General features: G+C 40.9%; 1 protein-coding gene across 4 annotated transcripts in view; it reads right to left on the bottom strand.

Annotated features, from left to right (window-relative positions):
• LOC140202740 (uncharacterized) overlaps positions 1-22,520 on the bottom strand; it is a 201,366-nt gene that overhangs the window by 67,151 nt on the left and 111,695 nt on the right. For all 4 annotated transcript variants that reach the window (XM_072268004.1, XM_072268003.1, XM_072268002.1 and 1 more), the window contains 10 exons: positions 20,684-20,809; positions 20,389-20,511; positions 18,858-18,983; positions 18,136-18,261; positions 17,718-17,903; positions 16,096-16,314; positions 11,789-11,908; positions 8,385-8,579; positions 7,232-7,330; positions 4,559-4,741 (listed from right to left, as the gene is read on the bottom strand). In XM_072268004.1, the coding sequence (XP_072124105.1) occupies positions 4,559-4,741; positions 7,232-7,330; positions 8,385-8,579; positions 11,789-11,908; positions 16,096-16,314; positions 17,718-17,903; positions 18,136-18,261; positions 18,858-18,983; positions 20,389-20,511; positions 20,684-20,809 (1,503 nt within the window). The remainder of the gene's footprint in view (positions 1-4,558; positions 4,742-7,231; positions 7,331-8,384; positions 8,580-11,788; positions 11,909-16,095; positions 16,315-17,717; positions 17,904-18,135; positions 18,262-18,857; positions 18,984-20,388; positions 20,512-20,683; positions 20,810-22,520) is intronic.

The following is a 22,520-nucleotide window of genomic DNA, read 5'->3' on the forward strand; positions in this document are numbered from 1 at the left end:
GGGAGGGGAGTTTGACTACACTCCCGAGGAGGTAAAGAAATGGAGGACAGATCTCGGAAAAGGGAGGCGGACGCTTGAAAGGAACCTGAAGATGACTATCGCGAGTTTAAATGAAGTGGAAAAACTGAAAGTTGACTTGGAAGACGTCCTCAGGAAGAAACAACCGGAGGCTGAACATCCTTTAACTGCTGCTTTTCAGATCAGGGAGGAAGAAGCTGGTGGGGTAACTGCGTCCCAGATTGAGATGGCCAGGAACCCTGAGTCAGAACTGCTGAGGCTGTGGCGAGAGCTGAAGGAGTCCCCGAAGAAACTGACGTCTCGACTGCAGGAGGCTGAAGGGGTAGCCCCGGCTAAATGTTTCAGTTTGGAGAAACCTTAAACAGCAGCTACCAATCGAGGGAATGAGGAAGGATATGGATTTGAAGGATGATGTGCTGCACATGTGGAACATGCTGCCTTTCGCTAACTTCCCCGTGATTGAGGAAGAGATCTTTGGCCATTCTCCCACTGAGTCAGGTGTAGTGGGGAGGGCTAGCTGTGGGCAGTCTGAGTTACGGCAGGATCAGGAAGGAGGAGAGGCGGGGCCCCGGACACGGGACAGGGGGCTCCGAGCTGTGGTGGTGGCCTGAGTGAGAGAGGGGTTGGCAAGCAGGCCCGAGGTATCCCTAGTAGTGTCCGAGCCTTTTGGGTTTAGGTGAGAGGGTACGGAGGTCTCGGAGGGTTAAGAAGCTCCCAGATAGGTTGGCCTATGTAGCGCCCGTGGGATGGGAGTAAGGTCCACTGTTTGGGGAGAACTGTCACTGTGTGTATTTGTGTATGTGTGTGTTGTGTGTCTGCAGGACTGGTTGGCGAGTTATTTAGAAGTCATGAGGACATGACTTTATTTGGTGGGGGGAGAGTGTAAGGGGGTTTCGACTTTTATGTTACTGCGGAGGCTAATTAAAATGGCGTCTTTGTTATGTTAATCTGGGGAATGCGGCTTTGTTGTGTTAAACGCTGAGAAAGTTTGCGCTAGCAGCTTGTTTTTGCTTTAGAGTGTGATATGTAAGTGCTATTAACCAATTGGGATAGTTGTTATGGTTTTGGTGTATTTGAAGATACTGTATGCGCGGGGTTTTGGGGCAGAAGGCAGGAGAGTGAGACAGAGGATGGTCCAGGTGCTGTGAGTCCGCTAACGGGGTCAGACCCCGAGCGGGACGTTCGGCGAGGAGATGGAGACGGACTCGTGTGGAGCGTCTGGTCGACCACCGTTGTTGGTCCCAGGCAGCCGGTCGAGGTGGTCCAAGGGGGTCGCTGGGTGAAGAAGAAGGTCCTTGAGCTCCAACAGTTTTTGTGCACGAAGAGATTGAACTTTGATAAGTGTGGCGCCTTTTATTTTCCTTTTATATTTTATTCTCTTTTAATTATATAGTTCCAGTAATATCTATAAACTGTAAATCATTTAATTGTATCTGGTGTATTGTCTGTTATTTGGGCGGGGTGGGGTACCTCACACAGCATCCACACAAACGAATTATCCAGTTTGGCGGGGCCGAGGCTGTTTCCCTAGATGACAGCGAGCTGAGCGACCCTGAGGGTGGCCGGGGGGCTACACTACTTTAAAAGTACCTAGGCTTTCAAATAAATAACTTTTATTAAAGTTTAGACCTGGGTTTCTCAACTGGGGTTCCGCAAGAGGTCTTGATTAAAAAAAACATTGTCTTTTGAACTTTGCACAATGCTAGCACTCACAGTGGTGGGCAGTAATCAAGCAACCCCATTAGCAATCTCTTTAGAGGTCTCTCAGCAGTGTGCAGTAGGACTGTGTTTATTTGGCTGAGTCAATTCTCAGTTTTTAATGTGAGTTAGGGGAGGCTGCTGCTAATTAGTGATTGGTGAGCGCTGTCTTGCACGGAGGGGAGGACGGTAGGCTGATGAGGAGCTTGAAGTGCATTTTCTGAGCATTGAATGGACTCACCCAACTTTGAGCATAGAGAGGGTATGTGACTTCATCAGGAAGACATATACATCATGAAGAAATGGGGAAGGAGTTAGCTGAAGCTGCTAAGCTATCACAGGAAGTGGCAGTCATAAAGATTAAGGTGTATTGAATGGACTCGCCTGAAATGGAACAGTATTTTTCCTCCCTTTCAACACAAGTGTACGACTGAGTGAGGAACCCTTTCTCTGAATCTTTTGCTCAGCCTGAGAACTTGACTTTGAGAGAAGAGGAAGAACTTTGTGAGCTGCAGTCTGATCATGCACTCAAAATGAGATTTACTGACCTGCCTCTGGACAAGTTCTGGATTTCTGTGAAAGAAGTGTATCCTGCCATTCATAGGAAAGCAATAAACATTTTGCTGTAGTTTTCAACTTCTTACATGTGTGAACAAATTTTTTAATAAGCATCAAGAGCAAGGATAGAAATTGGCTCCTTTTAGTTGAAGGTGAAATCTGTGTGTGCTTATCTCAAGTTCAACCCAGAATTGAGTATTTGTGCAGCAAAAAAAAACAAGTTTCACATGCTAGGCCTATATTTGAGCTTGATCATGTCATTTAGTAAGAAAACATTTTTTCAAAGTTTTGTATAAAATTGTGCCTTAGGCTATATTTTTATTCATATTTCTTTGGCTAATAGTTTTTACTAACTTTATTATTCAACATTGTTAATACATTTTCATGTTGTAAATAGCATGAATTAAATCAGTTTACAACCTTTCTTTAAATTAAATCTACTGAGCCTACTTTTAGAAAAATTAAATCCCATTTTGGTTTATGCCAGTTAATTAACAGAAATTTGTTATGTTTTCCTGATGAGTTTTTAAAATTTATGAAAGGGAAAGAAAGAGATTAATTTCAGGAAATGTAAGCTAAGCATAATACCTGTTTTATTTCAAGAAAGGTTGGCTAAAAATTCACTGTCTACTCAAAAGAGCATTGACAATTTTTGGATTATTATATCTACAGCTTACTGATCACATAACATACCATGAGCTGTAGATATTATAATTTTTATGCAAGGGTTCTCCGAGACCTGAAAATTATTTCAAAGGTTCCTCCACGGTAAAAAGGTTGAGAAAGGCTGGTTTAGACTATCCATTATTTGAACTACTTCTTTGCTGGGATTCTACTGGCAATCTTTTCCTTGGTGAAGAAGATGTCAGGATATCTTTTTTTAAAGCCTCTGTTCTGCTACACCTGTCATCTGATAACTCTACTAGTCCACATGTCCATCAAAAATAGATTTTTGGATTCCTTATTATCTTTGCTGCCCATCATTTCTCATATCCTCACTCTGACAGAGTCTACATTCAGGTCAAACGCATAACTGTCACAGAATTTTGAAATAAAATACCTTGCTATGGCTTTTAAGAGGCTAAAATTAAATTGGGACAAGCAACTAGATGCAGCTGTTGAATAATTTGGGAACTCACCAGTGAAGGTAAGTTCAGGAGGGGCACTCCCACCCTGGGAAAAAAGAGGAGGAACTTCTTTTTCAGCTGCAGCCATTGGAATCTGTATTATCTTTCTTAGAAATGAATCAGCGTAACAGTATTCTTGGCTCTTCTAAAGTTATTTCTACAATGTAACATGAATGGTTCCAAAAGATTGACACATAGCTTAGTGGTGAACAATAAACCATTCATGTTTGGACAAATTACATCTATTAAAACTAAAGGAGGCTTGCAACTTGAGCATTGTTATATAAAAAGCCTGTCAACATCGCTGGGAACTTAAGATGTGCTTTACACACCTATGTTTGGAGCTTAGACAAGATCTGAAGCTGATTTGGAGCTGGACTGTATTCCTCCTTTTGCAATGCTTTTTCATTCCTGGCAACTTAGCTCAAAATTTAGCATCAGCATCTGAACTGTCTCGCCTTCCTCATGATTTGACAGATGAATTAGGTGTTGAATAACTTGGGAACTCACCAGTGAAGGTAAGTTTAGGAGGGGCCACAGAAGAACTTTTGCCTCTGTGTCAGAAATTAGGTCTTGCTGCAGAGATCTGAGCACATGAGCTAGCCTGACACTTCAGCACCAACATGGAGTGATAACATCTGAGATGCCGTTTTTTGGATATAGTTTTAAACTGAAACCTCACCCATTCTTTCAGATCCCACAATAATCTTTCAAAGGGCAGTTCAACTTGCTACACAGACAAAATTAAACCTGAAACCCAAATCAGTATGACAGTATAGATACTAACTTCTTATGTATATAATATATAGATTATATAAAATATATTCTATATATAGAATACTTTATACACACATACACACACACACACACACATATATATATATATATATATATATATATATATATATATATAAAAGATATAATATCAGCATCACTATGACTATAATTATTGAGTCACTATCATGTTGTACTTGGGTGCTTGCTCTACACGAGTTAGCTTCTTACTTTAACTAAAAACAAATGAATTCACTACAGGGCTCTCTGTGACCAAATTCAGATGTGAAAGGTGTGTATATTATTTTACGTTTTCATAAATCTTGTAGAATCTTAGGTAGGTAAACCTTGGGGATTGTACCTGATTTAATTTCAGTTCTTACCTGTGATCAGTGTCTCTGTGCTGACTGAGCTGGCGTTGGTGGTATGAATCAGATGGGGAGTCCCAGTACTGTAATAGTTGAGTCGGCAGGTGCTCAGACTACTTACACTCCTACGGGAATGCCATGAAATTACAGCATCAGTGGTCGAGATGGAGATTAAACGTAAAGGCTCCAGGATCATTTCTAAAATGGTAGAAGAGTTATGAACATAAAGTCATGAGTCCCAATGGTACCTTGATGTCGCTGAATGAAAGACAGGACCATCAGAAAGGTCACTGAACCTCTATGGAGAACTTCAGCAATATATTTTTGAGTTTTAAAATGCACTGCTCAATATTCCTTGACAGTTGGGGTTCATAATGTGGGATATTCAGTGGAATGAACATAGTGAGGTGGCCATAAACCATGGGGAGGAATGGGATCAGTGGAAGAGGGAATGAGCGCTGGAAAACATCAGTGACAGTGCTTGGGATAGGTGACATGGGTGAAAAATGGGAGGCCATCCATGATGGATTGTCCAGTGTGCATTTGGATTGGAACCGATCACTTTAAGTAGATGGGTGGGGGGGGGAGCAGGGTATGTACTGGATTCTGACAGAGATTGGGAGTGGGATGGTGGTGTGGCATTAAATATTAGGGGGTCACACTAATATGTCTGCGACCTTGCTAGCTCGGGCACGGGCCTCTGGGAGGGTGGGTGTTTGAGGTTAGAGCATTGCAGAGTTGAGGACACACACTGGGGTTAAGGGTGAGAGATCAGTGAGCCATCAATTTAGTTGCAGTAGCCCACTTGAGTGCCACACTAAGAAGATTATATTGTCCAGGTTGTGCTCAATAATAGGCATTCTTGTGAAGTGTAAATAATATCCCCCAAAGTGTTCCAAGAGACACGTTACCCAAGGAAGTAATCAGCTAGTGCTTCCGTGAGAGAAATGCAAGAATGGTTGAACATTTTTCATTCTTTTCTTTTGTATTATCGAATAAGATCTGCTTGACCGATGGGATTATGAAAATTTATGTCTTAGCATCTGGATGTTAATTTCATGGAGTATGATTGCCCATCCATCATCCAATGGGATGGAGAGAATTAAAATTTGATTTAGAAGGCAATCCCTTCACCAGTCTGTCACACTGGTAGTGAGCTTTGGTATTTACCTAAGGCAGTGACAGGTAGGCAGATCAGTCACAAAAAGATACATCATACACATCATACTAAGAAGAGCGTATCTTCATCATTTTCCTTTTCTACCTCACAAAATAAATCAGAGAGGACTCTACATAAACAATCAGACCAGACACAATGACACACGTAGTAGTTCTGCTGCCTAAGAGTTGCAGTGATTTGGCTTCAATCCTGAACTTAAGGTCTGTCTGTGTGGAGTATGCACATTCCCTTAGCGACTGTGTGGATTTTCCCCAAACACATGCATGTTGTAAGGTTAATTGGCCACTGTAAACTGTCTCTGGTGTGTAGGTGAGTGCTAGAATCAGAGAGGTAGATGGGAAGATGGGGGGAATAAGGACAGGATTTCTATTCTTCTTGTGGAGGATACTGGATCTCTAAACTTCTATATTCCAGAGAGTTGTGGAGGCTAGACCATTAGAAACTGAAGTAGCAAACACGAGGAAATCTGCAGATGTTGGATACGTTTTTGAAGGACTGAGAGAATTATGGATGGTGGGGAACTGGCACAAGGCTTAAGGCAGATCAACTATAATCATATTAAATTGCCAGTCTTGAGGTGGCAAATTCCTGCTTCTATGTTCCTGTGTAACTTGTAAGTTATTGCATAATCAACATAAATTAGTGATATCCACCATGGACTCAGTGACCTATTTCTGCGCTATATGTATGACTCATAGTTCAGCTTTTCTTAAGCTAATTCATTCCTCTGGCTGTCATAATGAGAGCTGGTCACTCTCTAAGTTGTATAATTCCCTCTTCCAAATGTAAGTGGATGCTCAAAGTAGATTTCAGTGATCACCCTGTCAAACTTCCGGCAAGATAACTTAGAGACATTTTTATCATTTACTATACTAACTTATTTTTTGTCATCTTCTACACCCATCTCTGTCTTCAACCAAGTTGTCTACAAATGGCAATTTGAATTTGAGAGAGCACAGCTATCCAGATACATACAGCTTGATGTGGCAAATGCTCTGCTGAAGACCACAAGAAATTGCAGACTTGAGAACATAGCCCAGTCCATAAAGCAAACCAGCCTCCCATGGACTATGTCTACACTTTCCACTGCCTTGGGAAAGCAACCAACATAATCAAAATCCCCTCCCAGACCAGTCATTCTCTCTTCTCCCCCCTCCCCTCAGACAGAATGTACATATGATTAAGTATACATTCCATCAGGCAGAAGGACAGTTATATCCCACTGTTATAATAGTCTTGAACTGTGAAGTCTTGATCTCACATATTAACTTGTCATAACCCTTACATTTTATTTGTCAACCGTCACTGCACTTTCTCTGTACTGTAACACTATATTCTGCATTGTGTTTATTTTCCCTTTGTATTTCTGTATGCAATGGTTTGATTGGATGGCATGCAAACGAAGGATTTTCAATGGATCTCAATAAATGTGATAATAAAAAAAATTACTAATTACACGTAGACATTGTGCTGAATGTCACAATGTGAGAGAGAACTACAAGGCTCACCGGAGTGGATGTCGAAGGTAAAAGGTCGAGAGGTCACCAGACCATCTGAGGAGGTGTTCACCTGGATGACAGTGGTACACATGTACAGGGAGCCCAGTCCTGAGATTCAATTCACAGAAGTTAACTAAGCAAGCTGTAAAATGCATCGCAAAACAATTTCCATGAAAACCTCTGACCTTCTCTGAAAAAGCATTGTGGCAGTGCATCATAATGAATCACAAATTCAGCACCTCATCAGCAAAGCAACAAACTGCTGGAGGAACTCAGCATCTGAGGTGGTGTCTGTGATGGGAAATAGACAAGCGACATGGTGGGTTGAGAACCTCCAACTCTCAGTGTCTGTCACTGAGGAAAGTGTCCAGTATCTGGAACTGGGATTCCCTGCTTTACCCTGCTTCATTTGCAACAGGCTTTAGTCCCATCTTCGAGGCCAGGCTACAAACATCCTCCAAACCTGAGTCCCTCGCTGCCTGCATGACAAGCTGAGGTCTTCCAGCATTTTGTCTTTCACTGCAGATCCTAGCATCTGCAGCTTCTTATGCCTGACAAAGTTTCTCCAACCCGAAATGTTAACTCTGTCTCTCTCTCTGTAAGTGCTGCCTGACCTATACTTTCTCTATTTATTTCAGACTACTTCATTTATAGATTTTGTTGATATCCATTCCATTGGTGGTTTGTTGTGTTACCTCCCACATCGCACACTCTTTAAACTTGCCCTACTCCATCCTCCCACTACAACGTAAAACATAGTAGCAGAATTATACTATTTAACCCATTGAATCTGCTCTATTATTCCAGCATGGTGGTTTTATTATCTCTCTTAACCAGGTTCCTCAGCCTTTTCCCCATGAGCTTACTTATCATGAACCTATCAACTTCCGCTTCAACCTCCACACTATACACCAACCTAAGCCTTCATCTACCTCACTGTATCTCTATACCACCATACCACACTCATTTCCTTTGTTACTAAATGCCCTAGCACACCACACCATCACAACAAAACCCCAAATTCCACTACAGCTTTTTACATTATGGCAGCTATCTAACTTGGCAGATTCATCAACTGAACCCTCCATTTGCAAGTTTCCCGGCTTGGTTCCTGTAGCAGATTTATGGAAGGAAGGATGAGACTGGATCTGGAACACCTTACCTGTTAAAACTAAAGTGGTTGTGTCTGCAGGCCGGGATCTCTGAATCTGCTGGACCCCACCAGTCTGGTTTGTACAATTGGCGTTGATTTGATAGTTGAGGATCACCATTCCCGGAAGTGGATTGACCACCCATGTTAATGTGATGTTGGATCCTGTGATATTGGCAGTTACAGTCTGCACCATGTTCCTAATGTCTGGGCAAGAAGGCAGAAAGAGCGATAAACAGGTGAGTAGATGGTTTCTCTGATATGAGACCTTACTGAGCTTCAGAAAGATTTTCTAGGACTCTAAGTGTCAGCTTTTGCTTGGTGGCAACATCTCTCATTGAGCCAGATAGTTACAGGTTCTTGTCTGACTCCACACAGACCCAGCCTAATGAGAAGCTAGTTACAACACCCAACAATGTGGAAAATTGCTGTTCAACAAAAGTAGGACCAATCCAATCAGGCTAATTACTGCTCCAAATCCATCACACTCCAGACCTGTGGCTTCTAGCTGGTGGAAAGGCTGTGGATATCAGGTTGTCCTAACATCTGACCTACTCTTGCAATCATGCTATCTCTGTGATCAGTAGTGTTGAGTTTCTGGTCAATGGTGATCCCAATACGTTGATAGCGGGACATTTGGCAATGATAAATGTCACTGAATGTCCAAAGTAGATAGCTAGGTGTAACCCAGGTTAATTAAACCCAAAGATGGAATGTTAGAAAGCTCCACCTGTTGAGGGACGAAAACGAGGTTTACCAAATTAAAAAAGAAAACTTGGAAAAAAACTATGCGAGAACGAGGTGTGGCTGACGCAGTGCGGGAAAGTGAGAGAAACTCAGCAAACTATTAGAAACTGAAGATATAAAACTGTTAAAAGTGGAATTAGTAGTGAGCATCTCTACCCTATTTACTTGAAAACGGCAGGGTGAAACTCTAGAGGAGAGATCTATTGAAGCTACAACTGTAACAAGACAACTTCGGCAGAGATGAGTGTCCAAGATCTCTGCTGTGTAATCAGGAATTAGTTCTGTTAAATCACACCAAGGGATTTGGTGAGTTAAAACTTCTACTGTTCCAAGTGTATAAATTTGTGTGTGAAATATGTTCAGTAGTGTTGTAACTGAGAAATGTTTGGAAACGACAATGTGATATTGAATTATTTTGAAATAGAAAATAAACTGTACATAAGAACTTACGGATTGTAATCCTGTTGTATCAGGTTGTTTTGTATAAGTGTATGAATCAACTTTCTGTGGATGATCAACTATTTCATCCAATGAAACAAGAAACAGGATGGCGAGCCACCCAAGATCAAAAAAAGGAGTTAAACTGTATAGATAAATGAATTTCAATTTGTAGACATACTGACTTGAACTGAAACTGAAGTTAACCACAATACTTAAGAATGGGAATTCAACTACTTTTCTAACTAATAGGGATAAATAAAAAGGAAAGGTTAGTCTGTAAACCTTTAAATAGGGAATAACAATAAATCTAATTAGAGAAATTGATGTAATAAAGGTTATTCTAATGAATATCACTGATTCTAATTAAACAGGAAATTTATTTTTGTTGATATCTGCGATTTGGAACCTAAACAGAATGTTGGAATTTTGAATTGTCCTTACTCATGTAAATATTTTGTATATTTTGATTTTTTTTTAATGAACAAAACCTACCCCCAGAAGTGAGTGTTTTCCTTCTAGTACCTAGAGCGTCTGATGGCCTACTAGCACCTAGTGTAGCACTATGTAATTTGATTTTGTTTTCTCATAAAGAGTGTGGCGACCAGTTATATGAGATAAGACTATACGGGTGTAACAAAGGTCTTATCTTGGTGGTTAGTGGATCTGAAGATGTTAAAATCCAGAATGATGCTTCACCAAGTATTATAAACAGGTGATTATATTAAAAACATAAGCAAGCATTATGAAGTCAAACTACAATTTAGACTCTAATCTAATGTAATCCCCCTTCCCCAACATTTTGATTCTAATTCACATATTAAAAATCATTACATCTGAGGCAGAAGAACCTGCGGTACCAGCACTGCTTATAAAACTTAATGAACAATTAACCCTGAGTTATGAAAACATCAAGACAATTGCATCATAATCAATGGGGTTATTCTTACAGGTATGGACACTCGTTTTTTTAATGGTCATCCTTAAACAAGTAATTAAGATGTAAATTATAATAAAACACACCAGAACAAATATTATATCTCGCAATTTCAAGTAACCCCAGCTAATCTGCTTTGATTTGATCCTATTAAAGGAATCCCACCCATTGGTTTGATGCATCTTACGGGTTTCTTTATGAATATGATCAGTCAAAGCAGCTATACCTTCAGACTAATCAGGTACATAAGTACGACACTTTTATCCTATAATTTAGACTCTAATCCAATAGTGGAGATCACCATACCCTAGCCTGTTGTAGTGCAAATGTTTCTCGTGTATTATCATCCCATACGGAAATGTTGTCCTGGTTTAGCTCCATGTAGGCAAAGTCTGGCTGTTTGCTGAGGAATTGTGAATAGAACTAAAGATTGTGTAGATATTCCCACTTCTGACCTTGTGACAGATGGAAGGTCATTGAAAAAGTAGCTGAAGGAGGTTGCTGTTGGTCCTCAGCAAGTGTTGCAAAGTGGGACCTCAAGCAGCTCTAGACAGTGCCTTTCACAACCACATTCAGCTGTTTCTGAAATGACCTTCCAACTCTAACACAGTCAGAAGTGGGGATCATGGCACAATACTCAACCCTATTCACAGCGCCTCAGCAAATAACCAAATTACGCCTCCATGCAGCAAAATGTATCATGGTATCACGAGGGGGCTGAATGGCCTAGTCCTATTTCTTTATTAGAATAAGTATTGATCATGATTAATGTATCACCACACCCTAATAATTAACCAGGGAACAGCAAGAGTAGGTAACTTGATTGGAATAAACAAGGAGGCAGGCTTTCATTGCGTGTGATAAATTGAACGTTTCTTTTGCTTCTAACAATGAAGATATAGAAAAGGTTTACAGGAATGAGTTAGGTGGCTGGAGAAAGAACCCTGAAGCTCCCCTTTGACGGGAGGGACTGATCACCTTAAGACATACTGTAGGAACAGAATTAGGCCATTCAGCCCATCAAATTCATTCCACCATTCTATCATGACTGAGCAATTTTCACAAACCCATTTTCCTCCCTTCTCCCTGTAACCCTTAATTCCTTTACCAGTCTCGAACCCATACCTTAAATATACCTAATTATTTGGCTTCCACAGCCCCCAGTGGCAACAAACATCACCCTTTGGCTGAAGAAAATTCTCCTCATCTCAAATGTAAAGGGGACGCCCATTTACTCTGAATCTTAGATACATGATTCCTATTAATCAAGACATCCATTCTACATCAGACTTACCATAACATCCGGTCTCTGATTCACTCCAGCCTGGCACGCAGATACACACCAGATATCCTGACCTATCTGAGTCACACGTCGCAGTTACGTCACAATCCAGTCTCCGGCAGGGAGACCACTCTGCAAAGGTCAAGAATGACACAGTGCTATCAGTAAATGAGTGGATCGGATGTTCATTTTATTTTGGGTAAAAAAAAAGGAGGCTTCCCTTCCCGTTACAGACATACTAATTAATGCATGTGCCTTTTAATATACTTGGCTTCAGGATAAATGTTTCAATCACCCATCATTCTTCATTCTTTCATTGGCCAATGAAATTGACGGTGCAGAGGAGTGTATAATAAGGACTGAAATAGAGATTGGACAATCATACAAAATGAGCAAAGTCAAAGCAGCCTACAAGGATTCCATCACTGCAGTTCCACATTTTAGAACCACTGTTACAAATGGCTCGTGTCTCATGGAACAACTGCATGATTCTCTCCCCCTACATTAGACACGATTTCCCAGTATCAATGCTGAACTCTGCTGTGTGTCCTATTGGTTAAATAGAACATCTACACCAGACTGATTCTGATTTCACAAAGGAAGGAGTCTATAATCCAATGAGAGATTTGAGAATGCACATTTCATTAGATACACAATATATTAGCATATTTGCATCCAGTTGGAGAGGCACTTATAGAAAGCCAACATTTCATCAGCCTGAAGGCACCTTGCTTCCGGGACCCAGGACATGGCTTGAGTGAGTGACTGCTGTCACTGTACTTCTTTGACATAAAAGCAGAAAAGCTTACACTGAGACTCCTGAAATGTTGGTCTGAGAGCACTGATGCTGTGAAATCTGCCCCACTGATCCTATTCCAGAGCGACAAACCATCTAATTCAACAGACACACAAACTCTTTTGGAAGCAATGTTTATACTGAGCGTGCCAATTAACTAATAATTAATCATAATTGTAATTTTAAGGCAATGTTGCTTATTGTTCCCTTGCGATTTAAGGATATATAGAACACAAAAATAATTATCATCTCAGTTCTGGATAATTGACATTTAGGGGCAGCATGGTAGTTTTATGGTTAGCACAACACATTACAGTACAGGCGAGCCAGGTTCAATTCCTGTCGCTGCCTGAAAGGAGTATGTACGTTCTTCCCGTGACCATGTGGGTGTCCTCCAGGTGCTCTGGTTTCCTCCCACAGTCCAAAGATGTACTGGTTGGTAAATCAATTGGTCATTGATTAGGCTACCATTAGATTGGGGAACTGGTGGGTGCCATGGCTCTAAGGGCCTGGCGTCCTCCATGCTGTATCTCAATGAATCGATGAAGACTCATCTCCCCAGTACATTACCATACTAACATGCACCATTCTGGGACTATGGTCCTTTCCCTTATCCAACATTTGGGAAACAGGTTTTCTTGTTCAGTCTGAGAATGTGGTTCACTTTCTCACTGAAAATTTTGCCTTTTAAATTATTTACAAACCCCACCAACTTGATAGTTAATTCCATGCCTTTAATTTTTGTCATTTTATTATTCGAAGCCTGTCTCTTGCTCAGTGTTTGAGAGTACCAGAGAACTCTGAACATGCTTGCACTGAGCTCACTTTCTTCCAAGGTGATGTGATTTTTCTTATATAAAGTCATAAAATTACTATAAATTACAAAACAAATAAATAGTGCCAAAAAGAGGGAATAATGAAGTAGTGTTCATTTTGCTACTGTTCTCTTACTAAATCTTCTTTTCCAGAAATCAAAATTCTTCTTCCTTCCTCAGGTAGCTTTAGTATATACTGAGCATTAATTTTGCATTTATGAATGCCTAACAAAGTACACTATTTTATATTTTTCTATTGCTGCAGAAAGAACTGCACTAAAGTCTTAGCAACACAGGCAACCGCCCTTCCCAGCTTTTTGTTTGAAATAGCATTCCTTAAAGCATGACACGTTTCCAATGCACACTTCATTTAATTTGTATTCATAGAGTAAAAGTGGATTCCTTTGTGGATTCAAGTTTATCATGTTACTATATCTGAGCGAGCTCTCTATGTGAAGTTTTGCTTTTTAAAGCCTCTTTATGTGCATTTTAAAATTTGGCCTGCATACTTTTCATAAGAGAATGCTTCCACTCATTCTCATTGAGAGAAAGGTTTGATTCACCCATGTTGGGTTCTCAGTAGGGAGGTTCACTGAAGATTGTGGTTGGAGTGCTGTGCTCTCTCCTCTACATTGCAATTTCTCTCTTGGTGTGATATTTAAATGAACTTATCCTCCCACTCCTTTACAGAGTCACACGCATTTCTTGGTAAATTGACTGTCCTCCAGAGAATTTTTTTTTCCAATTTTAATTTGTCATTCTATCAGCACGCTGCAGCTGTTATTGAATATGTAAATCTATAATCAAGGTGATCTTAGAGAAAAGAAAGAATCATAAGAAAGTAAAACTTAGGAGCCGGTATAGGCTATTCAGTCCATCAAGCTGCTCTGCTATTTATCAAAACATGGCTGACTTTCTACACTTATGTACACTATCCCAATATCACTCAATTCTTCTGATATCCAGAACTTCCTTGTTGCAATGAATTCTATAATGGAACCCTCCCAGACCCCTGATCAGAAATTCTAAAGTTTCACCACCTTCTGAGTGAATAAAATTCTATAACTTCCATTCACTTCAGTACTAAATTCTCTCAGTTGCTTAGTTTGAGTCAGCGATTCCTTCAGTTTGTGCAAATAGTTATACACAAGAACAATTCCAGGGATTTCTGAGGTGAGCTTGATGTCTCAGAGTCTGTACTCGTGTGGAGTTCAGAAGGATGGGAGTTGGGGTGGTGGGGAGGTGAAACTTACTGAATAATGATAGGGTGGATAGAGTGGACTTGGAGATGATGTTTCCATTGGTATGAGAATCTAGGACATGAGTGCACAGCATCAGAATAATAGGGCGTCTCTTTAACATTCAAGGGATGGGGAATCTGTGAACTTCATTGTCTCAGAGTGCTGGGGAGACCAAGTCATTGGGTATACTTAAGATTGATTGCTTTATTGATTGGTAAAGGGATAAGGGTTATAGAGAGAAGGCAGGGAAGTAGGGTTGAAAAAATAACAGCCATAATTAAATGGCGGAACAGACTCAATGGGCAAAATGGCCTAATGTGCTCCTATGTCTAAAAGTCTTACAGATATTTTCAAGTGCCTGTGCTCTTAACTATAGTATAGATGTCAGTTGCTTTTCCTTAACACTACCCCCTTCACCAATGTAGACTATGACAGAAAAATAATTTTCAACAAAAAATTCCATCTTCAAGAACAATAGAATAAATGGTGGTGAGGTTTGAGTCCAATGTGAGCATCCTCATCAGCAGTGTATGAGTGGGAAATATGGGCTGTAGTGTTACTGCCCTTGCTGCTGGGACCCTCAATGAGGCTGAGCAAGAATTTGCTGTCTGCTTTGAAACAAACCCTACGACATCAATACAGTAAGAACTTGCTCACACAATCACTGAATTGAAAGAGACAAAGATGGGCCTAAGAAGGATACAGTTAATAACAAAACATTGTCAAGTGCTCATTTTTTTCAACACGTGTTTCTTTTTGATATTTCAAAAGGACCACCATTTCTAATTTGGAATGGAGAGAAAGAAGTTTGTTCGGTGAACTTGTAGGACGGGGTTTCTCAATCTGGGTTTCATGGTTAATGGTAAGGGACCATGGCATAAAAAGAGATTGTGAACACCTGCTGTAGGAAAACAATTTGTATGTTTCTTCACTTCAATTACTTTATTTCCCAAGATGACTAATCCTCTCGAGATGCAAGATTTCCAAGATAATAGATAAAGCGTGACACGATGGACTAAAGGGTATGGATAAGCTACAGAAAGCAACAATGAATGTTTGACTCCTTAGAGGATGGTTGAGAGTTGGGATTTCCATGGTTGAGACAATATCTTAGATATTAATTAATGACCCAGATGAAAGGTACACCCGTTTAGCTATGAAGGTAGCATAAAGCTGAATACTGACGAGCCCAGAGATGGGAATTTATGCTGAAATAGTTAAACAAAGGACCAAATATGTATGAAGAGAAGTATGAACTGGAAGAAAGCAACATTTCAAAAGAGAATCTAGGAACAGTGTCTGCATCTGCATTTAAAATTCCTGACTTCTGAAATACTGTAGAAGAGATTTATTGGAAGAACATTGGGAGTGAAGCATTTTGTTTCACCTAGAGAAGGCATGATTCATAACTGTGAGGACTTATGATGATAATATAGATAGGAAGAAGTGAGAGCAGGCTGAACTCACCCATTTCATAATAAATGTTGAACTTTGTGCTTGGTGTGTGTGGACCAGAATGGAAATGGACCCACATGTTAGTGCAGCTGGAGACACGAAATGTTCTGATGTCTAAGTCTTTCTCAGTCAAAGTGATTCGCACATCTTGATCAGGATTCATTCCACAGCCAAAGGAGATGTGATCTTCCTGGGATGTCACAGTCAACAAATCCACCCTGAATCGTATTCCTAAAGGTAAAACATGTCCCCTGGTTATTTGTAATACTATTCTCAACTTTTCACACACAGCTTCAGACATACTCAGTGCTAACATATCCCTTTACTCTGTAGGGGTACACCTCCAGAGTCTTGAGGAAATTTCCAGGCTTAGAACTTCATGCAGTACTGACAGGATGCTGTATTGTCAATAAACTGGTGGAGAACAGAATGATGACATATTCCCTTCCATGACAGATATTAAACCTCAGCCGATAATAATCTCCTAGCAATCAGATTACCTGGACATTATCACAATACTGTTTCTAGTTTCTGCCTTTGTGCAATTGGAGTGTTTGTTTCCTATATTACAAATAAAGCAACACCTCAAAATGTATTACATTGTTTGCATGGTAATGAAAGCATCCTTATGTCACAGGGGGAGCAACAAAGAACTGCTACAATGGAGACACCACGGATCACATCCCAGCCACTGTCACAATTACCACCTTCCCTCCACCGTTGGACTCCATCTGCCAGTCGATGCCTCTACACCTGGATCCATCTATGACTTGACAGGTCTTGCCCTCCCGTCCCCCCACCTTGATATTCTGGCTCTCTCCCCCTCTACTATTTCCATTGAGGTGAAGGATCTTGACCTGATGTGTCAAATTTCATTTCCCATCACAGATGCTGCCAGAGCTCTGAATTCCTCTGGCAGCTTGTCTTTTAGCGGGCAATGCTGCAACTTCTCGTTAAATCGTCTTTTTTTATTCAGGGATGCAAACAAAGGGAAACGAGGATATGCTGCAGTCAGTCACAGAAATTTGCATAATTTCAAATTCTCGCCAGCTGGGTCCCGCTTTTGGAGGACACTGAGAGGAGCTGCACCATTTCCTGGAGATGGGACAATTTGATATATCTCCAAGAAATCACCAGTTCTTTATTAATGATTCCACCCCTGGTCAACCAGCTGGATTGGTGCAAGCTGTCAACCTGTCATCTACGGTATGTCTCAATCATATCATTGGTAAATTTTGGATAGGCTTCTTTAAATAATTCATGATTTAAAGATGAATTCAATAGGCATTCTTGTGAGTAAGTCTGGAAGAATAATCAAAATTTCTCCCAGTGACTATTATGTTTGCCAACTCTAACAGGTGAAAACTAGGCAATGGAACAATGTTTCCTGTAACCCTGAAAATTGTGCTCACTGCAGCAACCATTTGATGACTGACTGGCATCCAGTGATTAAAGCCAATGTCCTGAAATAGGTGGATAAGTTTGGAGCACAAGTGATTAGAACTCAGGAAAATGGTCAATCCACATCTGGATTTGGGAGCTAGCTCTATCTTTCCTAACCAGTATCTGCTCTCTGGTCATCGGATGGTGCACCTGTCATGACTGTTGTTTTATCTTTGGAAACAGAGTGTTACCTGTGTACAGGTGAGTGGAGCTAGACACCTGGACCAGGTTGAAGAACCAGTACATGTCTGCACTATTCTGGTAGTAGCTGGGGAAAGTATTGGACACGATGAAACCAGATACACAGGGACAGGGATTCCTTGAAAGAGCCTGCAGATCCACAGTTCCTGGGATAATTTCTGGTGGGCAAAAGCAACCTGAAACCAAAGAAAGGCACCATGAATCACTGAACAACCATGAATTTTTTCAAGGTTCTTTTTGTCCTTTCCTATATCCTGCTGTTTTTCACTTCATTCACACAATGAAGCATTTAAATAGACCAGCCTTTCCATCCAAACATTAGAGAGAAAAGCTGCCCTAATCAATCATCATGAATGACATCTGATATATCACGGGCAAGGAGGCTGAGGTTGCTGTTTTGTTACTCACCTTCACAGTGTGTCCCATTCCCTCTGTAATAGGATTTGCACTCACAGTGGTAGGACCCCATCGAGTTCAGACACTGAGCATTGCTGTCACACTGATTCAGCACGGGATCCGCACACTCGTTGACATCTGAAAAGAGTAGATAAGTAAACAACCGGAGGTGGAGGGAAGGTGGAAGAGAAGTGTGGACCTGGTTATAATTACTGACTGACTAGTACTCAGCATGACCTGTAGAGCTATTCCAACAGCTTGGAAATGTAACAAAGTCAAAGTGTAGAAATTGACAAATGTCACGATTTCATCAAAGTCCACACACTTCTGTCAGACTACAACAGAGAAAAGGTTTTCTGAATTGGATACGTCCAGAACCAGGGGTCACAGTATCAGGATATGGGCAAGATATTCAGGAGTGAGACGAAGTGAAATATCTTCAATCAGAGGATGGAATTTTCTGTCAGATGGTGGGAATATACTTAAGAAAGAGGTGGAGAGATTTTGAGACACAAAAGTCATTATGGGGTATGGGGAAGACAGTTGGTTTACAGCAGTGAGCTAGATAATCGCATTGACCATTGGAACAGGTTCACAGGGCTGAATAACCTTGTCTAGTTCCTATTTTTTTACATCCCAACGAGAACGTGCCATCGTAGAATCTCAAGCTTTGCTTTTAAAAAAGGAAAATATTTTGTGTGAGTTTCTCAGGGATAAAATATGATATGTCAAACCTGTGCATGATGTTCTGCTTCCGGGTCTCAGGGTGTACCCTGGGTGACAGTCACAGTGGTAACTGCCCACCGTGTTCACACAGAGCTGGGAGCAGCTGCCATTGTCCGACAGACATTCATCCACATCTGAAAAGAATACATGTGTTATGTTCAATTTTACTTTCAGAAAAGGCCAGTCATGTACCCCTAAAACATTGCCATGTCTTTCATACCTCAAGAACAAAGATTATAGGCTCAGTCTTTGTGTTTTTAAAATTCTACACATTGAACTTCTTTTAACCTTGGAAGGATGTTGGTGAGATCAAATCAAAAGCCATTTCAATTCAACAGCAAGTCCATTCTTTACTGCAATGTAGGTGAACAGACACCCCTTACATTACTCGCTGGTCTCAGATGCCACGTCTGATTTCTTCATCTGGATTGTTATTCCAAATTTTTAACCTTACATCTGCTTTAATGCATCCAGTTCCAGTCCAAAGGGAGAGGGCAGAATGAGAGATGGAGATAGATTGGAGGAAGAGAGAGGCAGAGGGAGAGATAGAGATAGATTGTAAGAGAAGCAGAGCAACAGAGAAAAGAGGGAAATAGAAACCAGAAAGATGGAGAGAAAAAGAGAGAGCGAAAGGGAGAGACAGAGAAAGAGATAAAGATGAGTGAGAAGGAGAGGATGAGGGAGAGAGGTGGGAGAGGGAATGGGCAGGAGATTGGTGATGGAGAGCAAGGACAAGAGAGTGGCGTGTGAGAGAAAGAGAAATTAAGAGAGGAAGAGGGAGGGAGAGAGATAGGAAAGAGAGTGGGAGAGAGAGAGCTTCCCAGCCTAAACCATTTGGCAGCACCAGGTCCACAGGTCTTCAGGGCATAGCTCTGTACATACAATGTAATACTTCTTAAATGTAGCATGGAGTTCCGCCTTTACCACCATCTTAGATGGAGAGTTCCAGACTCTCACAGGTTTCTGAAAGTAAGAACAATTCTTCACCTTCCTTTTAATACTCCTACCAATAATTAACACATTGTTTTGAATCCTTCTCCAAGGGAAATAGGACTTTTCTATTTACTCTATCCAGGCCTTTCACAATTTCATACATCTCAAGTGTCTGTCCTTAGCTTCCTCTGTTTAAAAGTAAACAACCCAAACTTCAATCTTTCCTCACAGCTACAATTTTCCAGCCCTGGAAACAGCCTGGGAAATCTCCTGTCCTCCCTTCAGCATAATCACACCTTCCATGGTGTGTGCTGACCAGAACTCTCTAACAGAAACAAGCTATGGTCTAACTAGAGTTGTACATAGTTTGAATATTACTCACACAGTTTTATATACTATGCCTCAGATAACAAAGGTAAGCATCCTGTCTGACTGTTTAACCATCTTTTTAACTTGTTCTGCTAACTTTAAAGATGTGTGACCTACTACACATAATGATGCAACATTAGATGCTAGTTTTTACACTTGGGTCACAGGTTGCTGCCCGTATAGAAACCTTCTATGACAGGCATGGAACTGTTGAGATTCACCCAATGTGTCACTTACCTGTACAAGTCCTTCCATCCCCAGTGTAGCCAGTCCCACACACACACTGGAAGGAGCCGGGGATATTGGAACAGGAGGCTAAGCTGTGACAGTCGTGGCTTCCACTCTGACACTCATTCACATCTGGAGTTTGGAAGGAAGGAAAGAATTCACTGGAGGCTCCATAGCTGTGAGAATTATTTCTACACTTCAAATTCTATCATGGGTGCATGACACTGCACAATCTCAAGTCTTGGTTATAAGAATGTTAATGTTTGGTTTGGGTTCCTCAAGGATAAAATGTAAAAGGTCAAACCTGTGCATGTTATCCTGCTTCCGGGTCTCAGGGTGTACCCTGAGTGACAGTAACAGTAGTAACTGCCCACCGTGTTCACACAGAGCTGGGAGCAGCCGCCATTGTCCTGCAGACACTCATCCACATCTGAAAAACAGGGGCAAATTATGATCAATTTTACCTTCAGGAAAGGCATGCCCCCTTTTTGTTACTAAATCAGGGAGGAGGTACAAAAAGTGTCGATGCTTTAGGAACAGCTTGATCCCTTCCTGCATCAGATTTCTGAACAGCCTGTAATTCCATGAAATCTGAAGAAGAAAGCCCTTAACTCCGAGTGGAGTCATCGGGACGCCGTTGTGATGGTGTTTTTTTTTTTTAGCAGGCTTTCTTATTTTTACCAGGCCGAGTTGCTACCTCATTATTAATTTTTGTTGCACAATTTATTTATTTTCATAATATTTTATGTCTTTGCACTGTACTGCTGTCACAAAACCATAAATTTCATGTGATGTGTTAGTGATAAGAAGAATATTTCAGTTTCTGTTTCTGATGTTCCACTAATGCAATGCTATGTATTTCAAACATACATAAATTTTGTTCAATAATAGGCTTAGTTTTCATGTCTTAAGAACTCTATGTGTTGGGGTTATTTTAATACCAGAAGGAAGTTGGTGAGATCAGACCAAAAACTACTTCAATGCAACAGCTGGCCAGTTTGCAAAAAATAGATGCAAAAAATGCCCCCTGTGTTCCTCACTGGTCTCAAATATCTCCCCTGAGGTCTTGAGAACAAAATCTAGCCCATCATTTGCAACCTACTGGCTTCTCAATATCTTTTATATGTTCTGCCTGGGATGGAGAAACAATTTGGGAAGAGTGAGGTAGAGACAGAGGTTAAGGCGGATGAGAGCTATGAGAGGGTGTATGTGTGTATGAAAGAGGGAGATGGAGATGGACAGGGAGAGAGAGAAAAGGCTATGGATTCAGAACTGGTTTGTCCATAGAAGATGAAGGGTGGCTGTAGATGGAGCACATTCTGCCTGGGTGTCATTGACCAGTGGTCCCCTGCAGGGATCTGTTCTGGGACCTCTGCTCTTTGCAGTTTTTATAAAAGACATGAGTAAGAAAGTAGAAGGGTGGGTCAGTAAGCTAGCAGATGACCCAAAGGAGGGTGCAGTTGTGCAGAGTGTAGAAGGCTGTCGAAGGTTGTTGCTGGACTGAGCTAATGAAGGTGGAGCTTGTTCCAGACAAGGGTGACTTTTCACACTTTCCTGAAGTTCACTTTAGAAGGTCAAATTTGAAGGCAGAATACAGAGTTCATTGTAGGATCTTTTAGCACAGGGGTATTCCTCAAAACTGCTACACAAGTTGAGATGGTTATTAAGAAGGTGTATGTTAAAATTCACACTATGTGTCAATGATTATAAATCTGATTCTGATTCTAATGTTTCACCAAAACAACGCTCGCAGGCACTCGTGCACATCTGAGAAGCAGGGGCATGTTCTGCCCAAATTTACGCTCAGAAGAAGCAATTGATGTTCTTCTGAAGCAGTGTCACATTTCGTAAAGCTCAGAAACTTTTGGACAGGGACTCTAGGCTCAGGTTCCACGTTCTTAAAACACATTTACTCTACCCTTGGAAAGGAATTGGTGAGATCAAATTAAATACTTTTAAAATCTAATTCCTCTGGGCTACTTAGGTGAAAAAGAACCCTCAACATTTCTCACTGCTTTCAACTGCCTCCCCTGCTTCCTTTCAGCCCATCATTCCAGTTAATTGGCCTCACACCTGCTTATATATATGCAGTCCCAGAAAGATTTTTGAGGGAAGTGAGCGAGAGAGACATAATGACAGAT

Source organism: Mobula birostris, chromosome 9 (genome assembly GCF_030028105.1).
Source record: "Mobula birostris isolate sMobBir1 chromosome 9, sMobBir1.hap1, whole genome shotgun sequence".
In the NCBI taxonomy this organism is placed as follows: domain Eukaryota; kingdom Metazoa; phylum Chordata; class Chondrichthyes; order Myliobatiformes; family Myliobatidae; genus Mobula; species Mobula birostris.